Source organism: Sodiomyces alkalinus, assembly GCF_003711515.1.
Source record: "Sodiomyces alkalinus F11 unplaced genomic scaffold SODALscaffold_1, whole genome shotgun sequence".
Classification (NCBI taxonomy): domain Eukaryota; kingdom Fungi; phylum Ascomycota; class Sordariomycetes; order Glomerellales; family Plectosphaerellaceae; genus Sodiomyces; species Sodiomyces alkalinus.
Genome location: NW_021167079.1, coordinates 5,863,121 through 5,884,946, shown reverse-complemented (window position 1 = coordinate 5,884,946; position 21,826 = coordinate 5,863,121). Strand labels below are relative to the sequence as shown.

Below are 21,826 nucleotides of genomic sequence, written 5' to 3'. Positions count from 1 at the left end.
CCGAGAGGAGTCGAGTTGGGGTGGTTTGATAGGGGAATGAATGCTGGAGCAATAACCTACCTACCTAGGTTAAGGCGTGCGGACGGACGTGTGGGCCGTATGGACAAAATACAAGAGAAGGGAAACTACCACGAATGTATTTCAACGCGGATGGGTGAAAGCCCTTGGGAGAATGTAGAATGTGTGCGAGGATGAAGACGAAGACGACCCGGATGCCCATGGTCAAGGGGACAGGCCTCGTGATGTGGAAGTACAAAGTAGGAGTAGGGAGTCAGCTAGAATGGAAGTCTGATAAAAGGTACCTTACCTTAGAGTCTAGGCAGTTCTGGGGTTGTTGGTACGAAGTACAGTATCTAGCCGTATCGGCGGCTTTGTGCCGTCATCGAGAAAGCCTGGACCTTATGCTTAAAGCAGTGTAGCTCCGCTACCGGGTTCCTTGAAGGTGCAGGGGCAGGCCTGTCATGGGTGGGCCGGCTGATGGGTACAACGTAATGGGACCGGTGGAAGGCGTGTGGTTGTGGAGCACTTATCTTTCCAAGTGGAAGAACATCGAGTGTGGAGCATTGTACGGAGTACCCGTATACCTTACCTAAGGCTTTCGTACCAGTACATACCCCGTACTCCGTACAGATATCGAACCCGTCCTCTCTGTAAGGTAAGGTACGGTATTAGTGGATAGCTTCTCAAAGTTGCCTGAGTGTACGGGTACCGTGAATGGTCCTCCCTCTACCATAAGTCGTCAATCTACTTGAAGTACAATTCAGAGAAACGAATCATGTATGATGCTGATACCTTGGAGTTGGCTCTTACCTTACCTAATTCCCCTAGGTACCTACCTTGGGTAGTATCTGTACCTTTCATAGATAACCGAGAAAGGTCAATCAGTCGTATCCGTACTTTCGAGTCTACCGGGAGTGCCTTATCTGCACAAAAGTTGCCATTTTATTTATACCTACTACGCTGAGTCATCAGTCATCCAGGTCCTCATGAATGACAACTTTCTCCACCCCTTTATCACGAGCAGTCTGTCTGCCTGACCTCCCAACATCTCGACAACCACTCATCGACCGCCAGCCAGGTGTCACTGCGTTATCCCCTCCCCCTTCTCTCTCTCTCTCGACTCGGCCAATTAAGCTCATCAAGGCCTGATCCATACACGAAAGCAAACGTACGACGCTTTCTTATAGCTCCACTTCCCTTGGTCTGCACCTTCCAGTCTTCCAGGTTCCCAAGTTCTACGTGTGTCGTGATCAGACACCGCCCTCGACTTCATCACTTACACCGTACCGTACCCACTGCAAGCACGGCACAGGCAACGCAGCTAGCTGTTTCAGCCGATCCACGTGTCTGTCTGCCGGCTTCCACCCGACATCTACGGGTCCTTGGTCGCAACCATAAGACGAGAAGAAACTGCATCGTACCTTTGTATCCATACGTTGTAATGCAACTACATGTAGGCAATGCGAAGTCTTAAGTATCCCGGCTCTGAGGGATCGATGCCTGATGCAGGAGACGAATCCCATCATCTGTGTCGCCAACGATGTGGTGTGGACACACAGCTCCCGAATGACCCCAGCCCGCGGGGCCAACCAATGTTCAGCAGTTATCCGACTGCACTTTGTTGGCTTTTACGGGGTAAGGTAACCAAGAGCAAGGGTATTGGTGCAGTACAGGCCCTACATTCGATGACAGGGGACTTGATAATAAATCTCAACACCCGTTCAGATGTAAATGCGGATACGGATACGCAGACGCAGGCTCAGAATACCTACCACCCTCGTCAGCTGTAGCCTAATAACTGCGTGCTATGCAGCCAGTATCCTTCAACGGCGAAATGAAAATCTCGTAGGAATATGAGGCGGCCGGCGCCTTGGATGCTCCGTGGCCACCCATAGGAGTTCGCAATCTTCCGCCCTTGCTTTTTTCTTCCTTTTATTTTTCCTCTTCCTCTTCTTTTTTTATGTTTATTTCATTCTATCTCTAGTCCGTCGTCCGTCGTCCGTCATCCTTTTATTAGGAATGCTCTGTCTCCTGTACCATCTTCTGGGAACATCAAACCCAGTCCGGATATATTCCCCAACTTAAACTTACTCTAACATATAAAGCATTATATCTTCAGTCTTGACTTGTCAAAACCCGTTTGTTCTCTCGCGAGCTTTGTCCTCTTCCCACGCGTTCTAAAGGACAAGCCAAAATCCATCTGTGTTTGGCACCGTCCAACCAGGAAGGGGAGGGGGAAAAAAAGAAAAGAAAAAAGATAAGAAGAAATTCCCCCGGTTGGATGCCAAACCGACCTAAAACGCCATTCCTCCATAATATCACAAGATAGCCTGTGCTCCGGAAACACACCGCCTGGAAAAAAGGGGGAGAGAAAAAAAGGGGGAGAAAAAAAGGGGAGAAAAAAGGGGAGAAAAAAGGGGAGAAAAAAGGGGAGAAAAAAAAAAGGGTGGAGTGGAAAAAGGGGCTTGCCCAAAATACCCCTTAGACGTCCCTCACCCGTCTATATATCCACGCGCCACGGCCAGGACATACTCTCATGCTGCAGTAGTAGAGGCCCTACCACCTCCACGTCGCCCCCCTCTTCCCCTGCTGTTCTTCTGCGGTCTAGCACCCTGTCCCGAGCCGCTGCCTTCCGCGACAGCCCCCACCTCACGGTCCGCACTGTCGTCAGCTCCTTTCCTGCCTCCCCGCTCCCGTCTTCCACGTCGACCCCCACCACCTCTCTGGCCCCCTTTTCCTCTATCGTCCCGTTCCTTCTCCTTGGCAGCCCGCCTGGCCTCTTCCTCCTGGACCCGACGGCTCTCTTGGTCCCACCACTCCTGGAACTCTTGTTCTTGCTGGATTTCCTGCATCGACCGTTTGGCCGCCGCCGCCCGCACCGCTTCTTGTTCTCGCCTCTGTTGTCCGATGATGTCAGACATGCTCAGTCCCAATATCGGCTCCGCCTTGCGAGCCGGGGCTATATAGGTCCGGGAATGCGGAGTGATTGGCTTCGAAGAGGAAGGAGGAGTGGCAACGGAGGCTGAGGCTGAGGCCGATGCTGCGGCCGGCGACGTGGTCGAGTTGCTGCCCCGAGACTGTCCCGGGAAGCGTGTGTCCGGAGACGCCGTGCGCCGAATGGACTGGGCCGGAGACTCGGCCGCCACAAGGGGCTTCCTGATGGACGCAGCAGTCGTCAACTCAGACGCAGACGCAGACGCAGCCGCAGCCGCAGGGCGGGATGACTCGGCCGCCATGACATCACGCAGCGGCGCCTTGGGCACACCCGAGACCACTTTCCAGGGCGCTGCTTTGCTCTTAGAAGTCTCGGGATCCCATGCGACCTTGGGTCGTTGAGTCTCGGCCGCATGAGCTGCCGCCGCATGTGCTTGCTGCTGCTGCTGCTGCTGCTGCTCCTGCTGCTGCTGCTTCTGCTTCTTCCGCTCTTTCTGGGACATTTTTGGTTGCGGCGGCGCCGGCCGGACCGACGCTTCCCGCGCCGTTTGCGCCTCGATGCCCGCTGATAAAGCAGACTTGATCGGGGTTGCCGCCAAGAGCTCTCGCAAGTCCATCCTTGAAGTCGGCAAGGCAGCGGCCCCCCAGGGACTGCCGCCAGATGCTGGACCTTTGCCCTGAGAGACCTGGCTGGGCGAGCCAGGTGGTGTACGGTGGGCGAGAACGGACCTCAGTGGTAGGCTCGAAGCAGGAGATGGTACCGAACCACCCGTCGGTTCCTGACCTGACAGCAAAGGGATGCGGGAGACGTCCACAGAGCCCTTTCCGTTGACAGCCCTCTGTGGAGGAGAACATGTGGGACTTGCTGCAGGAAAGCCCTCTTCGTCATCCATATCAAACATGAGGTCTCCGTGGGATCCCTTGGCCCGCAGCAGCGGGCTTACCGAATCTGTTTGCGCAACCTTGGCTTTGCGCCGTCCTTTCTCCTGGACAGGGGAAACCGTAGTCGCGTCGTCCAAGCTGCCAAATTTCGTACGGAACGACGAGGACAAAAACCTTCTATCGTCATCTCTCTGAGATGCTCTATAGGCCATCTCCTTCACCCGTACTTGGTGTTCTTCCTCAATGTCCGATGCCAGCTCGGGATACCGTTCGAACATCAGCGCTTCCGTTAGCCGGCTGCGAGCGAAGGGGCATTGAGCACCCTGGTTCTGGCGGACAACGGCGTCCAGTTCTTCCATGAGTTCTTCATCCAACCCGTCCAAGTAGTGATTTTCCAACATCGTTTCCACCTGGAGACAGACGTACTCCAGGCCCGCATCTTTAAATTCGGTCACCGAGCAAGGACTGATCTCGTTAAGAAGCCCGGCGACGTTCCGCGTCGTGACGAATCGACCGAGGATGCGCTGGCAGACCTGGGACAAACGGTCCAGCATCAACTCGTTGGCAATGCTCATCACCTGCATCACCGTGTCCGAGAAATCGTCAACGTCCGACGACACGGTGTCGTCGAACAGCTCCGTGCCTACATCCGCGTATAGGTAGCGCAAGACATAGCGAAAAGCATCCGGATCCAAATGCGTCATGTCGACGGTCACCTGTTCTTCCTCGGCCAGCATCTCCCGGCGGCCCGCGAGCCACATACCGCCGGACCGGCCGTGGAAGAGTCCTTCGAAGAAAGCACACCGTAAGCGGAGAAGCTGACTGTGCACCGGTACCTCCTCGCCATCGAGGGCGATCAATGCATCAGCGTCTTGAAAGAAGCGCGGATCGCGGATCGCCGCCTTCATATCTCTGTCCAGAGACCTCTCCACCCTGGTTTGCATGCGAGCCGCCGCTTCGAGCTTTGTCAGCTGCAGTTTCGACGCCACCTTCATCAGCTCCACTCGGATCTGACGATATCTGTATGCCAAGGGCGGAGCTTGGCGGGTGAAGTTCCAGACGGGGACGACGGTGTCGTCATAGCAGTAGACGATCACGTTGACGAGGGACAGTAGATCTATAGACTGGAACTGGACTAGTGTCTTGCCCTCGTGCTCTCGGATGACAAGCGTCTCCGGCATTTCGTATCTTCCAGTGCGCCTGTACTCTGTAAACATCCCACGCAGGATGGAGCTTCGGGCGGCGAGAATCCAGCCGTGCGCGGGGATACGGACGTCTGGCGACGAAGATGTGGAAAGCAACACATCAAAGTCAAAAGTGCTGGACGAAACAAATCGCAGATGTCTCGCTAGGTCAACGTCGAGGCCAGGAGATCGGAGGAGTTCATACGGGAGATCCCCGAGCGTGTCCCTCAGCGCATCAGCGTCCCAGAATCTCAAGGTGTGCGTTCCGTCACGTCCTGGGTCGGAGGCCTGGAAGCCTCGGAGCACGAGCAGCGGAGACAGATCATCCCGCAACGACTTGCTTTGGACGCCGATCTGGGTTCTCGTGACGTCGCAGTCCTTTCGAATGGCCGCAAAGGCTCCAAAGGTTGAGCTTCGGACCGCCACAGCCTTGGTGACACTGGGCACACGTTGAAACTTGAAGTCGCCACGTCTGGTGTCGGCCGACTCGGAAAGCCTGGTATCTTTGGCTTTGGTCCGCTTCACACGCCTCCACACGGCGCCTGATTCTGTGCAGATGATGACAGACCCGTGCTCACCAACGCTGACCGACTTGACACCGTCTTTCCGGGCCTGCCAAATGCACTGAGGCGTGGTCAGGGCTCCCTTGATTTTGGCCGGGTTGGTCGTCGACGTGGCTGCCGGGGCGGCCTCGGCCCGGTGATTCAAGTTGACAGTGAAGAGGTCGCCTTGCCCTGTCACGGCGGCAATCGTCTCCCCTCCGGACGTGATATACGCTACTCGGTTCCGAGATGTAGTATCCTGCTTGGAAGACACAAAGCGGGAGGCGAACCGGTGGTTGGCAAAGGCATCTGGCACCGGGAATTTGAGGAAATTGAAACCATAGCTTGTAAAAACGCAGACAGAGCTGTCCTCTAGCAGACAGGTGGTCGCTTTATCAATAGCCGACACGGCAATGATATTGGAAGAGAAGAGTGATACGGCGACTCTCCGAGGAGTTGGCTGGACTTCTAATGAGCGGGAATCCGCGTCCATGAGGCCCAGCTGCCCGAGGTTCTTTCCCCAGCAAAACAAAGAATGCGATGTGTGGGCAACGGAGTGCACAGACGAGGCAGCGACGCCATTAATGATTTCCTTCTTGAGCGGCCCAAAGACCTGCCGAGGCGTGGTGCTCATGGGCTCCTCGTCCTTACGAGCAGGAGGCAAGGCATATCCAAGTTGGGCATTTGAATTGGAGCCCCAAGTCCACAGTTCGCCAGTGTCGGTAAGGGCCATAGTGTGACTCTGACCAAGTGCAACTTGTATGACCTTCTTGTCGGCAAGGCCGCCCTGGACAGGAAGGAACCGAAACTGGGTGTTCAGGTCCCCTAAGCCAAGACGACCGCTGAGGCCAATGCCGCAGATGTATAGATTGGAGACAGGGTCGGCAGTAAGGATAGCGCTATGAAACTTGGAGAGAACAGCGTCCTGAAAAAGGAGGGGCCGGTGTCTTGTGAGCGCCGGGATCATGTTCAGGTCTTCGACCTCCAAATCGGATTGGGATACACCCGAGGTTGGATCGTTCCTTGCTCTTTCGAGATATTCGTCGTAAAATCGACGGAGGAGGCGATCTGGTCGCCTAAGTAGTATCCTCTCGGGGAATTGGCGATCATCTTCGTCGCCCACGCCAAGAGAGAGATTCTTGTTGCTGCCGAACATGAATATTTCCTCACCCACGGTCGCCTCGCGGAATGAGGAAACGGGCCCAGCGACGAGATCTTCGTCATCATCGGTATCCGAGTCACCCCCCGACTCTGAGCATCTGTCCATTGTATCTCCAAGGTGCTTAAGCGACCGCGTCGCAATTGTCGAGTTATAAAGGTCGAAGGGGCTGCTTCCCTCATGATCCTTGGTCTTGATAAGCTGGCCTACCCTAGCAACGGCGGTGCTCGAGGTCTGCTCAGTCAAGAGACGACGCTCTTTCTCGAGAAGAAGACGGGCAATCGTTATATTGCCGGAGTAGAGGGCGCGGTGTAGGGCATTCCAACCACTTTCGGTATCTCGTGCGTAGAGATCGATGGCCGGGTGGTCGAGCAGGGCCTGGACGAAAAGTAAGGACTCGGGTCTGGTGGAAGCAGCGGCACGAAGTAGGATGGTCAAGCCCGCATAGTCGCGGCTGTTGACCTCAGCCTTGCCTAGACCATGAGATCCGGAGCCTTTGCCTGTGAAGGCGCCAAGAACGGTGCCAGAAGAGGCCTTACGCGATTTATTGGCCGTTCGGGGAGAGGAATTCGGAGCGGCCGGGAAGCCGGAAGAGTGGTTCCATGATCCAGCAGGAACGGCGGAGCTTTTCAATGGAGGTTGAGAAGCTGTCTGGGTGGCTGGAGCCAGCAGACGTCGAAACTTGTCGACATCGTTGTCCCAGTAGTATTTCCAGAGTAAGTGACTCATGGGGCAAGGGTGTCCTCGGGTGGCTTGTCCTTCGTGCGCGAGCGACTGCACCTCGCTGTGACTCTCAGAGGATCACGGCCTATTTAAAGGTGCTCGAAGCGGCGCACGCGCGAACGCGAAGGATACAATAGAAACGGAGAGTCGATGATTTTTTTTTTCTTTTCTTATGGCGTGATGCTTGCAGTGTCGGATGTTCGAACAGCGAATTCGGGATGGAAATGAAGATGGCGATGGCGATGGCGATGACTGGGCCTGCAGGTGCTTGGTTCCGGTCTGTCGGGATACCTCCAGTCAAGGTTATTTGATCGACAAAAAAGAGACAAGAAGCTCAGTTGTCTTGGGGTTGGCGTCGAAGGGAGGACAAGGAAAAGAATAAGACAATAGATCAAGGAGGCAATGATTCCCGCGTCGTAAATGTGCAATAATAGCTCGGAGGGGGGAGGCAAAAGAGGATGATGATGGGATGCGATGGCAGGGATCCGCGGGTAACTGGTAACTGGGAGGGATGCAATTGCTGCAGCTGTGTGCGCGTTAAGTGCCAAGTGCCCCACGAACCCCACCCCACTCTGCGCCCCCTGCTCGGAGTTACTGGTGATGTATATATACCTTGCAACGTACCTTATCTCTTCAACATCCCATAAGGTACCTTACCAATGGCTCAACCACCTGCCCTGCCTGGCATTTGGGGCTACACAACTGCAACCTTGGATTCTAACACGGACATAACCAATCGGAGCCGCTACCTGCAGCTTGTGGTCTAGTTGTAGGGCTTCTATTCTACTGCTTGATGCAGTCGCGATCCTCTACGAAGTAATATTCATACAGCGCTGCTCCCACTTCAACAAACGAGAGCGAGAGAATTAGGACGCGTTAAATAAAGTGCAGATTCCGTAAAAGCCCGACTTTAACCCCAGCGAGTATCTAATTGCTAAGGTAGCGTTACTCAACACGTTACGTGTCGGGATACCTCCGCATGGGACATGACGGGTAGATTCACAAAGGTAGATATACAAACAGAGCAAACAAAAATACCTAGGTACTCGGGTCTCTGCTGTTGGGACAGGGAACAATGTGTGGTGAGACGAACGCATGGTCCGTCATTCAACTGCCCCAAGACATGGCTCTATTGTGAAGTATGTAAAGTAAGGTACCTAGGACTTGGATCATAGGACTATTAGACCTGGGCCAAGTTGCATTGGTTCTGTTGTCTTCAACATCGTTTAAGGTACTCACTCGGTACTTCCAGGTCTTCAAAATCACACTTAAAATGCGCAATAGGAGATAGAGAAACTCTTGCTTATAAATTACATCTGGATAAGGCCTTTCGGAATCCAGAGCAGCTTCCTCCTTCATCGGATCGCTTGAAGGTGCATGATATCCCTGAAGCGCAATTGAGTCGGTGGTGTTCTTCACCGACGCCACACCGATTTTTTCTTTCCCTCACCGGCCCGGCCTACCTACGTTAGGTATAAACTGGCTAGGCCAATCGATAAGCGCTGTGGATCAGAAAGCACCGATAACGGACGGACTTACCCCATTAGGGATGTTCCAGGGACAGATGGGCCCGTTGCTTCGCTAGTGGCTAGAAAAAATCACCAACGGTACCCTGGTAGTAGCGCACGGAGATTTTGGTGCATGTCCGGAATCGCGCCTCCACACAATCCATTGATCCTCGGACACCACAATTGTATCGTATCGCGAGCTTCAGCACCTGCCATCTCGATTTGCCCTCCTAATAAGCGCGGCCGCCATTTTCAAGTCGACTCCACCTGTCAAAATGTCGCAAGACAAGCCTCTTCCCTTTGTCTACCAGTTCGCCGCAGGTTCGTCTCCAATTGGTCTCCCCTGGCCTCCCCGACCTCGTCGCCCCTTCCGAATGTGCCCCGCGTAACTAACTCGTTGATGAAGGCGCCATTGCCGGTGTCTCGGAGGTTAGTACTAGGACTTGTATCCGTCGTGCTTACTAGCATCTCACTGATTTCCTCGATTTAATGTCTAGATCCTGGTAATGTACGTCTTGGACTCTCCCCACACGACATGCGTGTTGCTTGCGCTGTTATTTATGCGATCCCTGAGCGCCAGATCACCCCTCTTGCTACTACTCCTGCTAACTCTTGTTTTCCTAGGTACCCGTTGGATGTCGTCAAGACAAGGGTGTAGGTGCTACGACAAATACCCTCCCGAGCCTCCCTCCCTCCATCGACCAAACTGACACACGAGACTCGTACCTTAGCCAATTGCAGACTGCTAACGCAACCGGCGCCGACGCTTACAATGGCATGCTTGACTGCTTCCGCAAAATCATAAAACATGAGGGGTACGAGCTGTCCCGACTCGGATGTTATTTCTAATTTTCCCCCTCGTGGCGCCTGGTTTCTCCTCGTTGCCTAATTCGTGGGGAGGGGGACCGCCAGAAGACTAATTTTTGTTGTTATTGTGCCCCAATCTCAGACCTTCCCGCCTGTACCGCGGCATCACCGCGCCCATCCTGATGGAGGCGCCCAAGCGAGCCACCAAATTCGCCGCCAACGACGAATGGGGCCGGATCTACCGCAACATGTTCGGCGCCCAGAAGATGAACCAGTCCCTGTCGATTCTGACCGGTGCCACCGCCGGCGCCACCGAGGCCTTCGTCGTCGTTCCCTTCGAGCTCGTCAAGATCCGCCTGCAGGACAAGGCCTCGGCTGGCAAGTACAACGGCATGGTGGACGTGGTCCTGAAGACGGTGCGGAACGAGGGCCCCCTGGCCCTGTACAACGGCCTGGAGAGCACCCTGTGGAGACACATCCTCTGGAACGCCGGCTACTTCGGCTGCATCTTCCAGGTCCGCCAGCTGCTTCCGACCGCCGACTCCAAGAGTTCCCAGATGACAAACGACCTCGTCTCCGGCGGTATCGGCGGTACCATCGGCACCGTCCTCAACACCCCCATGGACGTCGTCAAGTCGCGCATCCAGAACAGCCCCAAGGTCCCCGGCCAGGTCCCGAAATACAACTGGGCCTGGCCCGCCGTCGCCACCGTCGCCAAGGAGGAGGGCTTCGCCGCCCTGTACAAGGGTTTCATCCCCAAGGTCCTCCGGTTGGGACCTGGCGGCGGTATCCTCCTGGTTGTCTTCACGGGCGTGATGGATTTCTTCCGGACAATGAAGGAGACGTCGGCGTAACGTAGAAGCTTCTGGAGAAGGCGCCACGGCATATGACGGGTCCGGGTCTGGCTTGTTATATCGGTGGCGGGCCCCGCATTATAGATTCCCCGGGCCTCGCAAAGGGATAGAATTGTCCGTTTTGGGATAGAAAAGAGAATAGAAAAGATTTTCTTTGCACATGTCTCATGGGTTGAATTGACCACGTCACTGAGGTAGTGATGTCGGGTTGTCTTGGGCAAACAAAAGTTGGTTTCTTGTTCTCCTCGTCATAGCGTCAACTCGACGCTGTCCACTTGACTGGGGATGGTCATCCGAAAAGACATGTTCATAATGTTGTGTTGCCCATATGGTGATGGGTCAGCAAGATATCGTCTTGGCGCGTAGGATGAATGATAATTCGGAATGTTGCCGTTTGTAATTGAGGACTAAGCATTGTCTTTGTATGTATGCCACTGGTCAGGAAGCGGGACGGATGGTCCATCCTGATATCTGAGAGCTCGGAGCTCGGTTTCCTGCCGAGGTCCTAGTCAGTACTCCGGAGTACCGGTATATTCTATGGTACGGTACACTCTACCGACCACTAAGGCAGCTAGGTACCTTAAGGTATCTTACCTAAAAAGGGATTTCCAACCTTGTATGATTACGTAGGACGTAAGTAAGGTACTAACCCGCTTTATAGGACAGCCCGATGACTGTATCGCAACACTTGGAACTTTCTTATCTGGCTCTGGTCAGAGCAAACTTCTCTTGATCGAGCTCGACCTACACTACACCACCCGCCCTCCCCGCGTAGGTACCTATCCGGGTTCAATTAGGGGGTTATAGGGCAGAGCCTGAAAACTGGTCAGACTGTTGATACCTTAGTCTTAGAATTTTATATTAACAGAAATATCTCTGTCCTGGCTCTGACCTATATCTTCTCTCCCTGGTAGGTACTCACTTCGCACATCCTAACTCTGTACAACAACATCGTACTTCAGTAGAACACCAAATCGCGCTTGCCCCCACGCCCTGCTGCACAGTCGGATCCCGTATCTCACCGCCTTCGGGTAGGTGTTAAGCTACCACGCTCTTTCCCAAGGCCGTTCGTCGTTAACAAATTTCTTCTGCCCCACATTGAACTGCCACCGCCACGTATTGACAAGTCAAGTTAAGTTCTCTTAAAACTGCCTACAACGTATAAGTCAATTTGTGGAAAGCTACCGAGAGCAGGAGGCAGCCCATAGGGTAAGGTTTTACAAGGGTACCCTATCTTGGCATCGTCACGGCGGGGTATCTTACTGCTTCCTGTGCGACAGATACGAATACTTTTAAGGCCGACACAACGAAGCGAACCTGACCTACCTAAGGTACCCAAAGCACTTCTCGTTACCTTATTGAGAACCGTGGTCTCCCACCTGGAGTCTATTATTCAACATTCAACACCGAGGGACTCTATCCTCTGTCACGACTTGCGATTTCCGCTGATCTGCTGATCCCCCACCCCCGCCACCTTCCAGAAGACGCGTGCTTTTGCGCTCATGGGGTTCCTCGGACTTGGTAGGGGCTCCGGCTCCTGGTTCTTGATCCTTTGCCTGGCCTTGATCTTCTTGCCAGGTAGAGCGCATGCCTTTGGAGCTGGTAATATCCCCAGCATCGCGCAGATCGAAGGCTTCAACTTTCGTCATGGAGACATAGAGGACTTCCTCTCTACTGTCGTCTTCCTGAAGGGCAAAAAATGGTCAAGCCTGAACATTTCCCGTGTCTACTTCGGTTCGTCCCTGCCATCCCTCCCAGAATGACCTTGGCTTTTTTTTTTGTTCTTTTTTTTTTCCCCCCCCCCCCCCCCCTCCTTCTCTTGGATCGATCAGTGCTGACAACAGCGAAATAAAGGAAATTGGCTTAGAGACTATAGTCAGGCTATTGACACGGCCAGCTTGAAGGGTGCCAACGCGGCGACCGTTCGGATTCTGGTTTGTCTCGCCGATTTTATGGCTAGTAGTGAGAGCGTTGTGCTGACATATATGTCCCTTTTCAGGTATGGGTTCTTTCTTTCCTAGCGCATGGCTATGCGACCGAGGAGTTTGAAGTCACCGAAGAGAGACTTGGTGTCTACAGACCGGAAGAGCACACCGACAACCCCCTCGGCTACCCTGATGATGGGCAGACCTACGATCCTAGGCTCCGACCCCCTGTTCGTGAAGCCGAGATAGAGATAGACAGCCGTACAGGCATGAAAAACTACATTACCAACGAATCCGGCGACTGGGCCACGAGCTCTGGTTATATCCGATTCAGCCTCAAACGTTCCATCCATTACGGCAGGGTCTACACGAGCGGATCGGGAAATAGCTCCGGCAGAGAAGAGGATCTTTGCGAGGCGCTACGCTGCTTGGGACAAGCTCTCCATACCCTGGAAGACTTTCCCGCCCATAGCAACTATTGCGAACTCGCACTCCGCGAGCTTGGCTACCACGACGTGTTCCCCCACTGCGGCGTGGATTCGGAGATTGACCTGCAAGGGAAGAGAGTATATCCTCTCGTCACCGGCACGTTTGGAGGTGTCGATTTCCTGCATTCCGTCATTGGAGAAGTGAACGACAACTTGAGCCAGTCCGAGCTCGATGAGCTTAATGCCGCGGTCGCCAATGCTCAGAGCTTGACCAAGGTCGATTCCGGCTCTCAGTCGCGCGGGCTCTTCGGGCCATCATCCGGCGGCTCATCTCCGGGCGACTTCATTTCCCTTGTCAGCCAGTTACCCGGCATCGGTGACGGGTTTGCCCGTGAGGCACAGGCCTTGAAGGCTTCCTCCGACGAGCAAGCGCAGCAGAATAGTCGGTCTCTTTTTGGCAGCAGCGACAATGCCAATGTCGTCCCTGGTATGAGCGCCGACTTTGACCCGGTCAAGACGGCCCGTCGAATCTACCCCATTCTCCAGTTTCGGGACAAGATCGTAAAGGCCATCAACCGTTTCATCTCCAAGGTCCCCGGTCTGGAGAAGCTCCTCGACCACATCGGCGAGACGCTTACGGCATTCGTCCTGGGGCTCCTTGCCCCCTTCATCCAGCCGATCGTTCAGCAGGTCTCTCAGATCCTCAAGGAGGGATCTTCCACCGTTATCGGTGCGAGCGCCAAGTCCCAGTTTATCCCATGGGACGACCCTACAAGCACCAACCCTACTCACTCCATGCTGTCTAAAGATCACTTCACGAACATTCTCAACTCGTGCGCCGGAAGAATTGCAGTCACCATCCTGCAATACGCCGTTCCGTAAGTCATGAACCCCCCGGTATCAAGTCCAACTATGCTGAACAAAAAAACGCTGACCGAACCAGTCGTATTGTGTACGCTTGGGAGAACCCCGGTGTTCCCGCTGATGAGGTCATCGACGACATTCTTCGTGTGTACCACCATCCAGCAATCCGTGATGAGAGCATCGAGATTCAGCGCACCATGTTCAATACCGTCCAGGAATGGGCGAACAATCATCCACTTCGACACGAACTCTCTCACCTGCTCTCTTCAGAATCAGTTAAAGACCACAAGAACCACGTCCTGAACCAGCAAACACAGCGAGACCGAGGTATGGGTGGCTCGCACAGTTGTGGCGGCGGCATGGGAGGTCTCGGCCATGGGAAAACCAAGAACTCCCTCTGGAACCAGATTAAGACGCGCGATCGCAGCGCGATGGATGGCTCGGATCGCGGGCCTCTGGCACCCGCCGTTGAACCGGCGGCGCAAGAAGAGTACGGTTATCACCGGGAGGAGGACAGGTCTCATGAATACAGAGGCGAGGGGGGAGGGGAGAGCGCAGGCTATTACGGGTCCGCACCCGTCGCGGCCCCGCCGAGTCATTCGCCTCAACCCGGTGGTTGGGGGCAACCGTCCCGTCCACCCCCCGGCCAGTATGGTGGCCCGCCGCCTGGCAGCTATGGGGGTCCTCCCCCGGGTCAGTATGGTGCTCCGCCCTCCGGGCACTATGGAGGTCATGGCGGTTATGGCACCCCACCGCAGCCGCAATACGGATACGGTCCTCCTGGTGGATATCAGCAACAGCCACCCGCTCACCACCAGGGATACGGAGCTCCGTCGCCTGGATACCACCAGCCGCCTCCCCCAAGTGGAGGCTGGGGCCAGTACCCTGGGCAGTATCGTTACTGAACGGAGGTGACCGGGTCAAAGAGACTCGCCATGATATTCGAGGTGGATACCTAGATGATTGCACACCGATGTCACTTGTGGGCCGCGTAAGGTAGGGAGAAAGGATGTTGGGTAGATAGTTAGCCATTTGATTTTTGCCAGTGTTTTTTTCTTCGCTATAGTATGCGTATGTTACCTATTCCCTCCCGTGTTAACTCGGTTATGATTGTACATACCTGTTGGCTGTCTCATCAAGTGAAGAAAAGGAGAAAATGCCTACTGTGCCCTGCCCTATTAAGGTGTCGCATAAATTGCGTACAATGGTTGTTGTACACCGTCGTAATGAATTACGTGTAGCTCGCTCTAGCTCCGATTGCGGTACAAGGTACGTACGAAGTTCTGACGGGTGGGTCAGTTGAACCTCCCTCCTGCACCCCCCCCCCCAAACTTTCGAACGACAAATAACAGAGATTATATGAGTCGGTATAGACCTGATCGAACATCGAAAACCGACTTCTATGCGGGCCCCGTAGCGAGACTCCCTCGTTCCACGACTGATCGAGTCCCGGCTATTGAAGACAAAGTCGTGGGATTGCGACGTAAAAAAAAACCCCCTGCCCACCATGCCTCTCGACGATGATGATAATCCTTCGGCAGCACCGTATCCTCCCAAAGACGCAGCAGCCCCCGATGCCGAGGATGACGCCGAAGACGGCCCGTTCGACATGAAACTTTTTACGTCCATGTTCCACAAGAAAGGAATCGCGGTACAATCGGTTCGGAAGGGCCAGAAGGACTTTGAGTCGCACGGGACCAAAGCGCAAGACCAGGCGCTCGAGGCGAGCAGGCGCGTGATCGAAGAAGTGCTCAGCTACACGCGCATCCACAAGGACGACTGGAACAAGGGCTGGTACTTCCCGGACCACTGGCCGCAGGCGCTGGAGGAGATGGCGAACGGCACGGAGGAAGCAGCGGCGCGGCCCGAGTTTGTGCGCAACATCGACCCCTCGATTCACGTGCGCGACTGCGTCGTTGTGCTAGAACAGACCAAGGGCCAGTTGTTCAAGTCGATTGGTCGCTCGGTCAGGGGGCTCAAACCCCCGCAGCCGGCCATTGGCAAGACGTGGCTCCTCCCGGAGGAGGCGCTGTTCCTGGTCGAGCGCGGTTCGTTGGATCTTTGGTGGCCGGACGTTGCCCTGGGTGAGATTATTATGCCTGCCTTCAAGGCGAAGAAGGCGGAGGCGGGGGATGCGGCTTCCGGTGCGCGCGACGCCGAGGCTCCGGTTGTTATTTCTAGCAGTCCGACGGGCAGCACGGGAGCGGATGGCGAGGAGGAGGAGGAGGAGGAGGAGGAGGACGACGACGACTACGAAGAGTTTGCCAACGGCCTCCCTCTGAGCTTACAGGCAGCGTACGCTTTTTTTATCGGCCTGGAAGGGGAGAGGGGCAAGGTGACACTCCCGAAATATCAGGTGTATGCTCACCTGAAGCGATCTGGCTACCACGTTCTCCGAGCCCCGCCGCCGGCCGCAACAAGAACCGTCGACGACGACGAAGAGGCGCGACGGACACGGCCACGAGAACCACAGCAACAACCGTCGACGACACCTAGGACATTATGGCAGTGGCTGTTTTCCCTCTTGAGCAAGGGATCAAACACGGGACCATCCCCCGTCGGACCTCTAGTCAAACCCGGACTGTACCGGAGCTACGTCCCTGTTTACGATCAACTCGAACTCCTCTGGCGGTACAAGCCGCTTGCGGAACGGCCGGAGCCTGCGGCGGCGCCCGAGGCACCCTACAAGGTATTTTACCACGTATGGAGGCCGTCGAAGCACGCCGTGTTTACCAAGAGCGACCCGCCGCCTCCGGATTTTCGCATCGCGGTCGTGGATGCCCGAGACACGTCCGTGCCGAGCCTGGAAGAAGTCACTGCCCTCCTGGCCTCGACGCCCCATGACGCCGCCGACCCGGCTTGGGTCGGGGCCGGCAAGATGTATCAGCGGTTGAAGCACGGGCATCGCAACGTTCTCATTGCGGTTGTCGACAGGGGGCTTGTCAACTTTATGCGGTTCGGCGAAGGGACGTTTGGAGAGGAGAAGCTGTTTGAGCGGTTTGACGGCAGGGGCAGCAACCAGCGGGGTGGCAAGAGGGGAGGTCGCGGTGGGAGAGGAGGGGGACGCGGTCGAGGCCGTGGCCGAGGAGGAAGACGAGGCTGAGAAATGCACCTTTGCTTTCGGCTTTCGGGATGGAAAGATCCGGGCGGTCTGGCGCAGAATACGGACAACGACAAAGAGAAGAGAAGAGCAAAAACTTGCCACTTCGATTCTCTCTCATTCGAGATGACCCGAGACCGATGCTGGGTTATCGATGCTACCACTATAGGCAACAAAGAGTGAGACGACGACATTGTCCGGCAGCCTCATCACATGCTTGGTCTCTTGTCAGCCGCATAAGAGTGCAACATCCAGGCAAGCAGTCATGATTCTACACTATCTATCCATGGCTGCGCTGCGATTCGTACACCGAGGGCCCAATCGTCGAATGGGGGACAAGTTCAGTCAATGTCGCATGGCGACATGTGCGGCGGTCCTTCAGCAGCCAGGTTGGGGAGTGACATGTCTCACATATCACGGGTGACAGCAGAATGATTGCTTTGCCTCGTCCCCTTCTTGTGTCTTGTTGTGGTTGTCGATTAATTACGTTGTGGCTGTTTTGTCACACTGCACACTGTCCTTGTCAAGCCATGATTACGGCGATCTCGGGGTTTGCCTCGGCTGGGGTTGATCAGTTACGAGCCCTGTTGCAGGGGCTGCAGGTCACAAAAAATCATCATGCCAAGCTCAGGTGGCCTCTTCCCTTCATGGCGGTTGTCCGGAGTACATATTTGGAACAAGCACGGTACCTTGGTCAATACGGATTCCGATACGGAGTATAGAACAAGGTAAAATGACTGGCAACGTCGTATCAGTTCGACAACGCACTGCGCCAACCTTCCGCTTCCGCGGCTAAGGTATTTCAAGTTTCGTGTTTAGACTAAGGTACCTGAGGTAGGTAAGGTACAAGGTACGCGACGGTGCGCATCGATTCCTCCTGTCTGCACCGAGCTACATTCGTAATTATACGGACTCCGTCCCTTAAAGTACCTTACCTTGGTTCGTAGTGCAGTTTAATTCAGTGCAGCGCATGCATTATAGTGTAATTAGGTAGTACAGAGTACGGAACAGAGACCTCTTCTACGAGTACCTTACCTTAGGTACTCTACCTTAGTCTTATCCCATCCCCCTAACTGCATTGTTTTGTTATCCATCTACGGACACGACACTACTACTCCGTAGCCGCCAGATGGTATGAATATGATGTGTCAATGTATGTGTCAATGTTTAACTCGACAGTCTTCTCAGGACAGAGGTATAAATTCACAGTCAGGTATATGCGACCAAGTTCTTAGTCAACAATTTGTCGCGTTCATGTCCGACTTGCCCGAAACTTTGAGACGACCTTGATAGGTTCCAGTTTCAGTCAGCATTCTACCAGTGACAAAGTATCCAATCCGTACCTACCGACTTGGGATCCACGAGAGCACCTTCCTTCCATCTCTCGCTCTGCCATAAGAGCCAGTCACCTCCTTCTCTACCTTATCCATGGCTTAAGGTAACTTATTAAAATCGAACCCACCTGGCAAGTACGAAAAGTACGAAGTACCTTCAGCATCAGCAGTTGTCTCGTAGTTTCCCAATTCACCCAGGTACGAATTCACTACGCGAACACTCAACTCTGGCCAATGTCGACTCTGCCCTCCCCTCCTCTAATTATTATTATCCCGCCACATTTTTTCCAATCTCTCGTTTCCCTCCTCCCTCCTCCCCCCCCTTCCCTGCCTTATTACTCTCTTTCCCCCCTTTCCCACACTTAATCGATATAGGAAGAGAAACATCGCTTCCCACCTTTCCACCACCTCTCACTCGTCTTTTCACCCAACTCTCTCTGATGCATCGTAATTACTACGACTACTCCCACCACCACCATCGCCGACAACAAACAATAACAACTTGTTTCCCCGACGTCCTGCTCCTGGTCTTGCGCCAGGTTTAGTTCCCCATCCTATACCCGCTTTTCGCCGGGTTACGTCCCCGTCGATGGGGTTGTCGAGTATCACTTCTTAAGGTAAGGTAGTTTAGAGCTGTTCCCTCCTCTGTTTCCATCCGTCTCTTCACTGCATCTGCATCTTAATCACAGTCAACCATCCCCCATCTTCCATCCTCTCATCTTTAACTTGCCTTGACCCCTGAACTCCCCCCCCCCCTTCACCATCAACACAATGGAGCCTCAACTCTTTCCCTCATGTCAATATGTTTCACCATCCTTGGATTTATGCCAGTATGGTTCACTATCAATTACCCAACTTATACCTATTGTCTTATCTTTTTGCAATTCCAATTACCAAGCTCTCATTGTCATCCATCAACCTACACCCACCTACCTACCCAGGTCATCAATCATTTCCACCTTAACCATCTCTACTCGGAATCTCCTGTCTCTGGCCACACTCCACTTCCCTTCCCTTGCCTTGCCCTTTCCCTTTAATCTCTATAGTTCTTGGCCGCTGATACGTAATGGCAAAGCAGCTACTGGCGCCCTTACTTCATCGACTGGAGAGTGAAAACATAAAACCCGTAAACTCCCGACGGATTTATTTATATAAATATTTATCCGGCCAGCTCTGCCATCATGGATCAAACCAAAGTCGAATCCAGGCCTGAGGCCCCTCCGGCCACTTCAGCAAAGCCTGTCTCGAGTCCTTCCATCGACAGGGAGCCCCTCGAGTACGTCAAGCTGCTGCCTCACTCATCCACTTCTCTCTCTAGCTAACCTTCAGATCTCCCTTTAGCCCCAAAACCACCGAGGACAATGACAACAACCCTCAGCCCCACCAGCATTCCGCCGAAGACGACGACGAACTGAGTCCTCCCCCCGAGAACATCCCCAGTCCCGCGCTTCCCGGTAGTCCCGCCAGCTCCCCTCCGGCCGACGAGCAAGCTTCCGACGAAATCATTGTCAACTCCAATCGGAATGGCCCGGATAGGCCGTCTCCGTTCCACGTGGTTTCGGACCCGGAGGATGAGACCATGCCCGACGCCGACGCCGATGACGATGACGACGACAATGACAATCAGGATCAGGATCAGGATCAGGATCGGGATCGGAGGTACCCTCAGACCACCGCATACCCCAAGCGCAAGAGGACCTCGACCTTCGCCGACCTGAGCGAGAACACCATAGATGCCGTCACCATAAATGACATAATGGCCGCCGCACGCTCAAGGCCGGTTCGTCGCCAAGCCGCCGGGTACAACAATTCCGGCGTCGTCTTGGGCTATTGGCGCGACTCCCCCGTCGCCGACGACGAAGGAAAGCATGCCGTTATTGGCTTTATCGATGTCCGCGATCGGCTGCGCACCCGTATCCAAGTCGCCACCAGGGCCGGGGAGACAGCCAAGGAGCCTGTGCCCCCCGGGCCTGGTGGGCTCTGGGTCACCTTTGAGCGCATCGTGTTCGAGCCGTATCTCGTGGGCCTGAACCACCACCAGATCAAGGAGTTCGTCAAGCGGCGCGCCGGCGCCCGAAACGAGGACCCCGACGCCAAACTCGAGGCCGATCTTGCCGCCGTCGAGGACGCCAAGCGCCGCGTCTTGGAGAACCCCCACTCTGACGCCGCTCCGGCCCCCGCCGTCGCCTACGGGCCCACCCTCCCGGACGATGCCATCATCTCCGCCAGCGCGAAGCGCCGCAAGCTCGCTGGCGGGCCGGCCACCATTCTCGGTGGCGCTCCTATGGCGCCGCCCCCGGTGCCGGCCCAGTCCTCCCGGTCCGCCGATCCCCGGCGTGTCCTGCCCTCGGCCAGGAGCCCGTCGGAGACGTCGCCGCTGCTGGCCGATAGCGTGCCCATCTTCGACCCCCTCACGGGTACGCGCCCCACCCGCATCGTCGTGGGGTACTGGAAGCCCTCCGAAGCCCCCGACCCGCGCGATCGCCATGCCGTTCTCGGCATTCTGGGTCACAACGACAATTTCCGCGTCAAAGTGATCCGCGAAACCCGGGACGGCCGTTATGTGGATGGCAATTTCCCCTCGGGCGCCGGCGCTCTGTGGATCCAGTGGTCCGAGACGGAGCTGGAGCCCCATATCAAGCACCTCAGCCGTGTCGAGGTGAAGGAGTACGTACGCGTTCGCCAGTACCAGATCGACAAAGGGGAGAAGGCCGAAGAGAGGCCGCACAACGAGACCCACGCCGTCTACGTCGCCCAGCGGCGTGCGCTGCACATAATCAGGACCGGCGCGCTCCCGACCAGCAGCTCCCAATCGCAGATGGAGGACGGGGCGGACGACGCAAGCCTTGCCGAGCCGGCGTCGGTGGGGGCGTCGGTGGGGGCGGGGGCGAGGAACGAGGGTAGGTCATCTCTCGGTGGCCAAGACCACCTCCGGACCTCCCATCGCCGCCAGTCTGTTGTTCCGGCGGGACGCAATTCCTTGTCCGACCTCGACAGCCGACGGTCCTCACGCTCGCCGCACGCCGTACGTCGCGACATCGACTCCCAAGCCCGTCGCGAGGTGGGCCGCCTCGAGCAGTACGAGAGGAGCCGTGCGCAGTCCAACGCCGACCGCGAAGCCGACCGCGAAGCCGCCGCCGCAGATTCCTCCGAACGGACCACCGCCGCCCGTAGCGCCGGTCTCGCCAATGGTTTCCACGCTCGCGACGAGGTGCAGCAGCTGGACGACATCTGGCAGAAGCAGGAGGAGCAGCGCAGCCGCGCCAACAACGAAAACATCAAGTTCTACGGAGGGACCAAGTATGAGCGCAAGTCTACCGGCCCTTTTGTTGGGAAATTGGTGTCCCAGGGCGTCCTCATCAGTATTGATGGCGAAGACTACGTCGAGTACAGGGTTCTTACGAAGCCGTCTTTCTGCTGAGGTCCAGGCGGCCCTCCTCTCGTCGGCTAACACACGATTACAATTTACGAGGCGGGTTTCTTTTATTTTTCTCTTTTTTTCCCTTTTCTTTTTCCTCCCCCCCCCCCCTCTTTTTTTTCTCCTTCCTCTCTTATACCACTTGCTATGCTTGTTGAAATCGC

General features: G+C 55.3%; 7 protein-coding genes across 7 annotated transcripts; 6 read left to right on the top strand and 1 right to left on the bottom strand.

Annotated features, from left to right (window-relative positions):
- Nucleotides 1–461: 461 nt before the first annotated feature.
- SODALDRAFT_355522 (hypothetical protein) lies at nucleotides 462–1,790 on the top strand (the record flags this gene model as incomplete). The annotated part of the gene is made up of 5 exons (XM_028613821.1): nucleotides 462–555; nucleotides 1,025–1,078; nucleotides 1,217–1,385; nucleotides 1,458–1,594; nucleotides 1,726–1,790. The coding sequence occupies 5 exons, from the start codon at nucleotides 462–464 to the stop codon at nucleotides 1,788–1,790; spliced, it is 519 nt and encodes a 172-aa protein (XP_028471120.1).
- Nucleotides 1,791–2,534: 744 nt separating this feature from the next.
- Nucleotides 2,535–8,154, bottom strand: SODALDRAFT_355521 (hypothetical protein; the record flags this gene model as incomplete). The annotated part of the gene is made up of 4 exons (XM_028613820.1): nucleotides 2,535–7,485; nucleotides 7,631–7,715; nucleotides 7,810–8,008; nucleotides 8,134–8,154. 4 exons carry the CDS (start codon nucleotides 8,152–8,154, stop codon nucleotides 2,535–2,537), a joined length of 5,256 nt encoding a protein of 1,751 aa, XP_028471119.1.
- A 935-nt stretch (nucleotides 8,155–9,089) lies between these two features.
- Nucleotides 9,090–10,734, top strand: SODALDRAFT_327504 (mitochondrial carrier). Its single transcript, XM_028610450.1, has 6 exons — nucleotides 9,090–9,253; nucleotides 9,339–9,361; nucleotides 9,430–9,440; nucleotides 9,557–9,586; nucleotides 9,664–9,747; nucleotides 9,882–10,734. The coding sequence occupies exons 1-6, from the start codon at nucleotides 9,208–9,210 to the stop codon at nucleotides 10,591–10,593; spliced, it is 906 nt and encodes a 301-aa protein (XP_028471118.1). The 5' UTR covers nucleotides 9,090–9,207; the 3' UTR covers nucleotides 10,594–10,734.
- Nucleotides 10,735–11,760: 1,026 nt separating this feature from the next.
- On the top strand, nucleotides 11,761–14,987 carry SODALDRAFT_327502 (Het-C-domain-containing protein). The gene is made up of 4 exons (XM_028610449.1): nucleotides 11,761–12,327; nucleotides 12,448–12,527; nucleotides 12,593–13,824; nucleotides 13,890–14,987. The coding sequence occupies exons 1-4, from the start codon at nucleotides 12,096–12,098 to the stop codon at nucleotides 14,713–14,715; spliced, it is 2,370 nt and encodes a 789-aa protein (XP_028471117.1). The 5' UTR covers nucleotides 11,761–12,095; the 3' UTR covers nucleotides 14,716–14,987.
- A 330-nt stretch (nucleotides 14,988–15,317) lies between these two features.
- SODALDRAFT_319795 (hypothetical protein) lies at nucleotides 15,318–16,913 on the top strand (the record flags this gene model as incomplete). The annotated part of the gene is made up of 1 exon (XM_028609478.1): nucleotides 15,318–16,913. One exon carries the CDS (start codon nucleotides 15,318–15,320, stop codon nucleotides 16,911–16,913), a length of 1,596 nt encoding a protein of 531 aa, XP_028471116.1.
- A 2,141-nt stretch (nucleotides 16,914–19,054) lies between these two features.
- On the top strand, nucleotides 19,055–19,385 carry SODALDRAFT_327500 (hypothetical protein). The gene has a single exon (XM_028610448.1). It carries the CDS (start codon nucleotides 19,069–19,071, stop codon nucleotides 19,279–19,281), a length of 213 nt encoding a protein of 70 aa, XP_028471115.1. The 5' UTR covers nucleotides 19,055–19,068; the 3' UTR covers nucleotides 19,282–19,385.
- Nucleotides 19,386–19,425: 40 nt separating this feature from the next.
- On the top strand, nucleotides 19,426–21,665 carry SODALDRAFT_319794 (hypothetical protein; the record flags this gene model as incomplete). Its single annotated transcript, XM_028609477.1, has 2 exons — nucleotides 19,426–19,520; nucleotides 19,574–21,665. The coding sequence occupies 2 exons, from the start codon at nucleotides 19,426–19,428 to the stop codon at nucleotides 21,663–21,665; spliced, it is 2,187 nt and encodes a 728-aa protein (XP_028471114.1).
- Nucleotides 21,666–21,826: the final 161 nt, after the last annotated feature.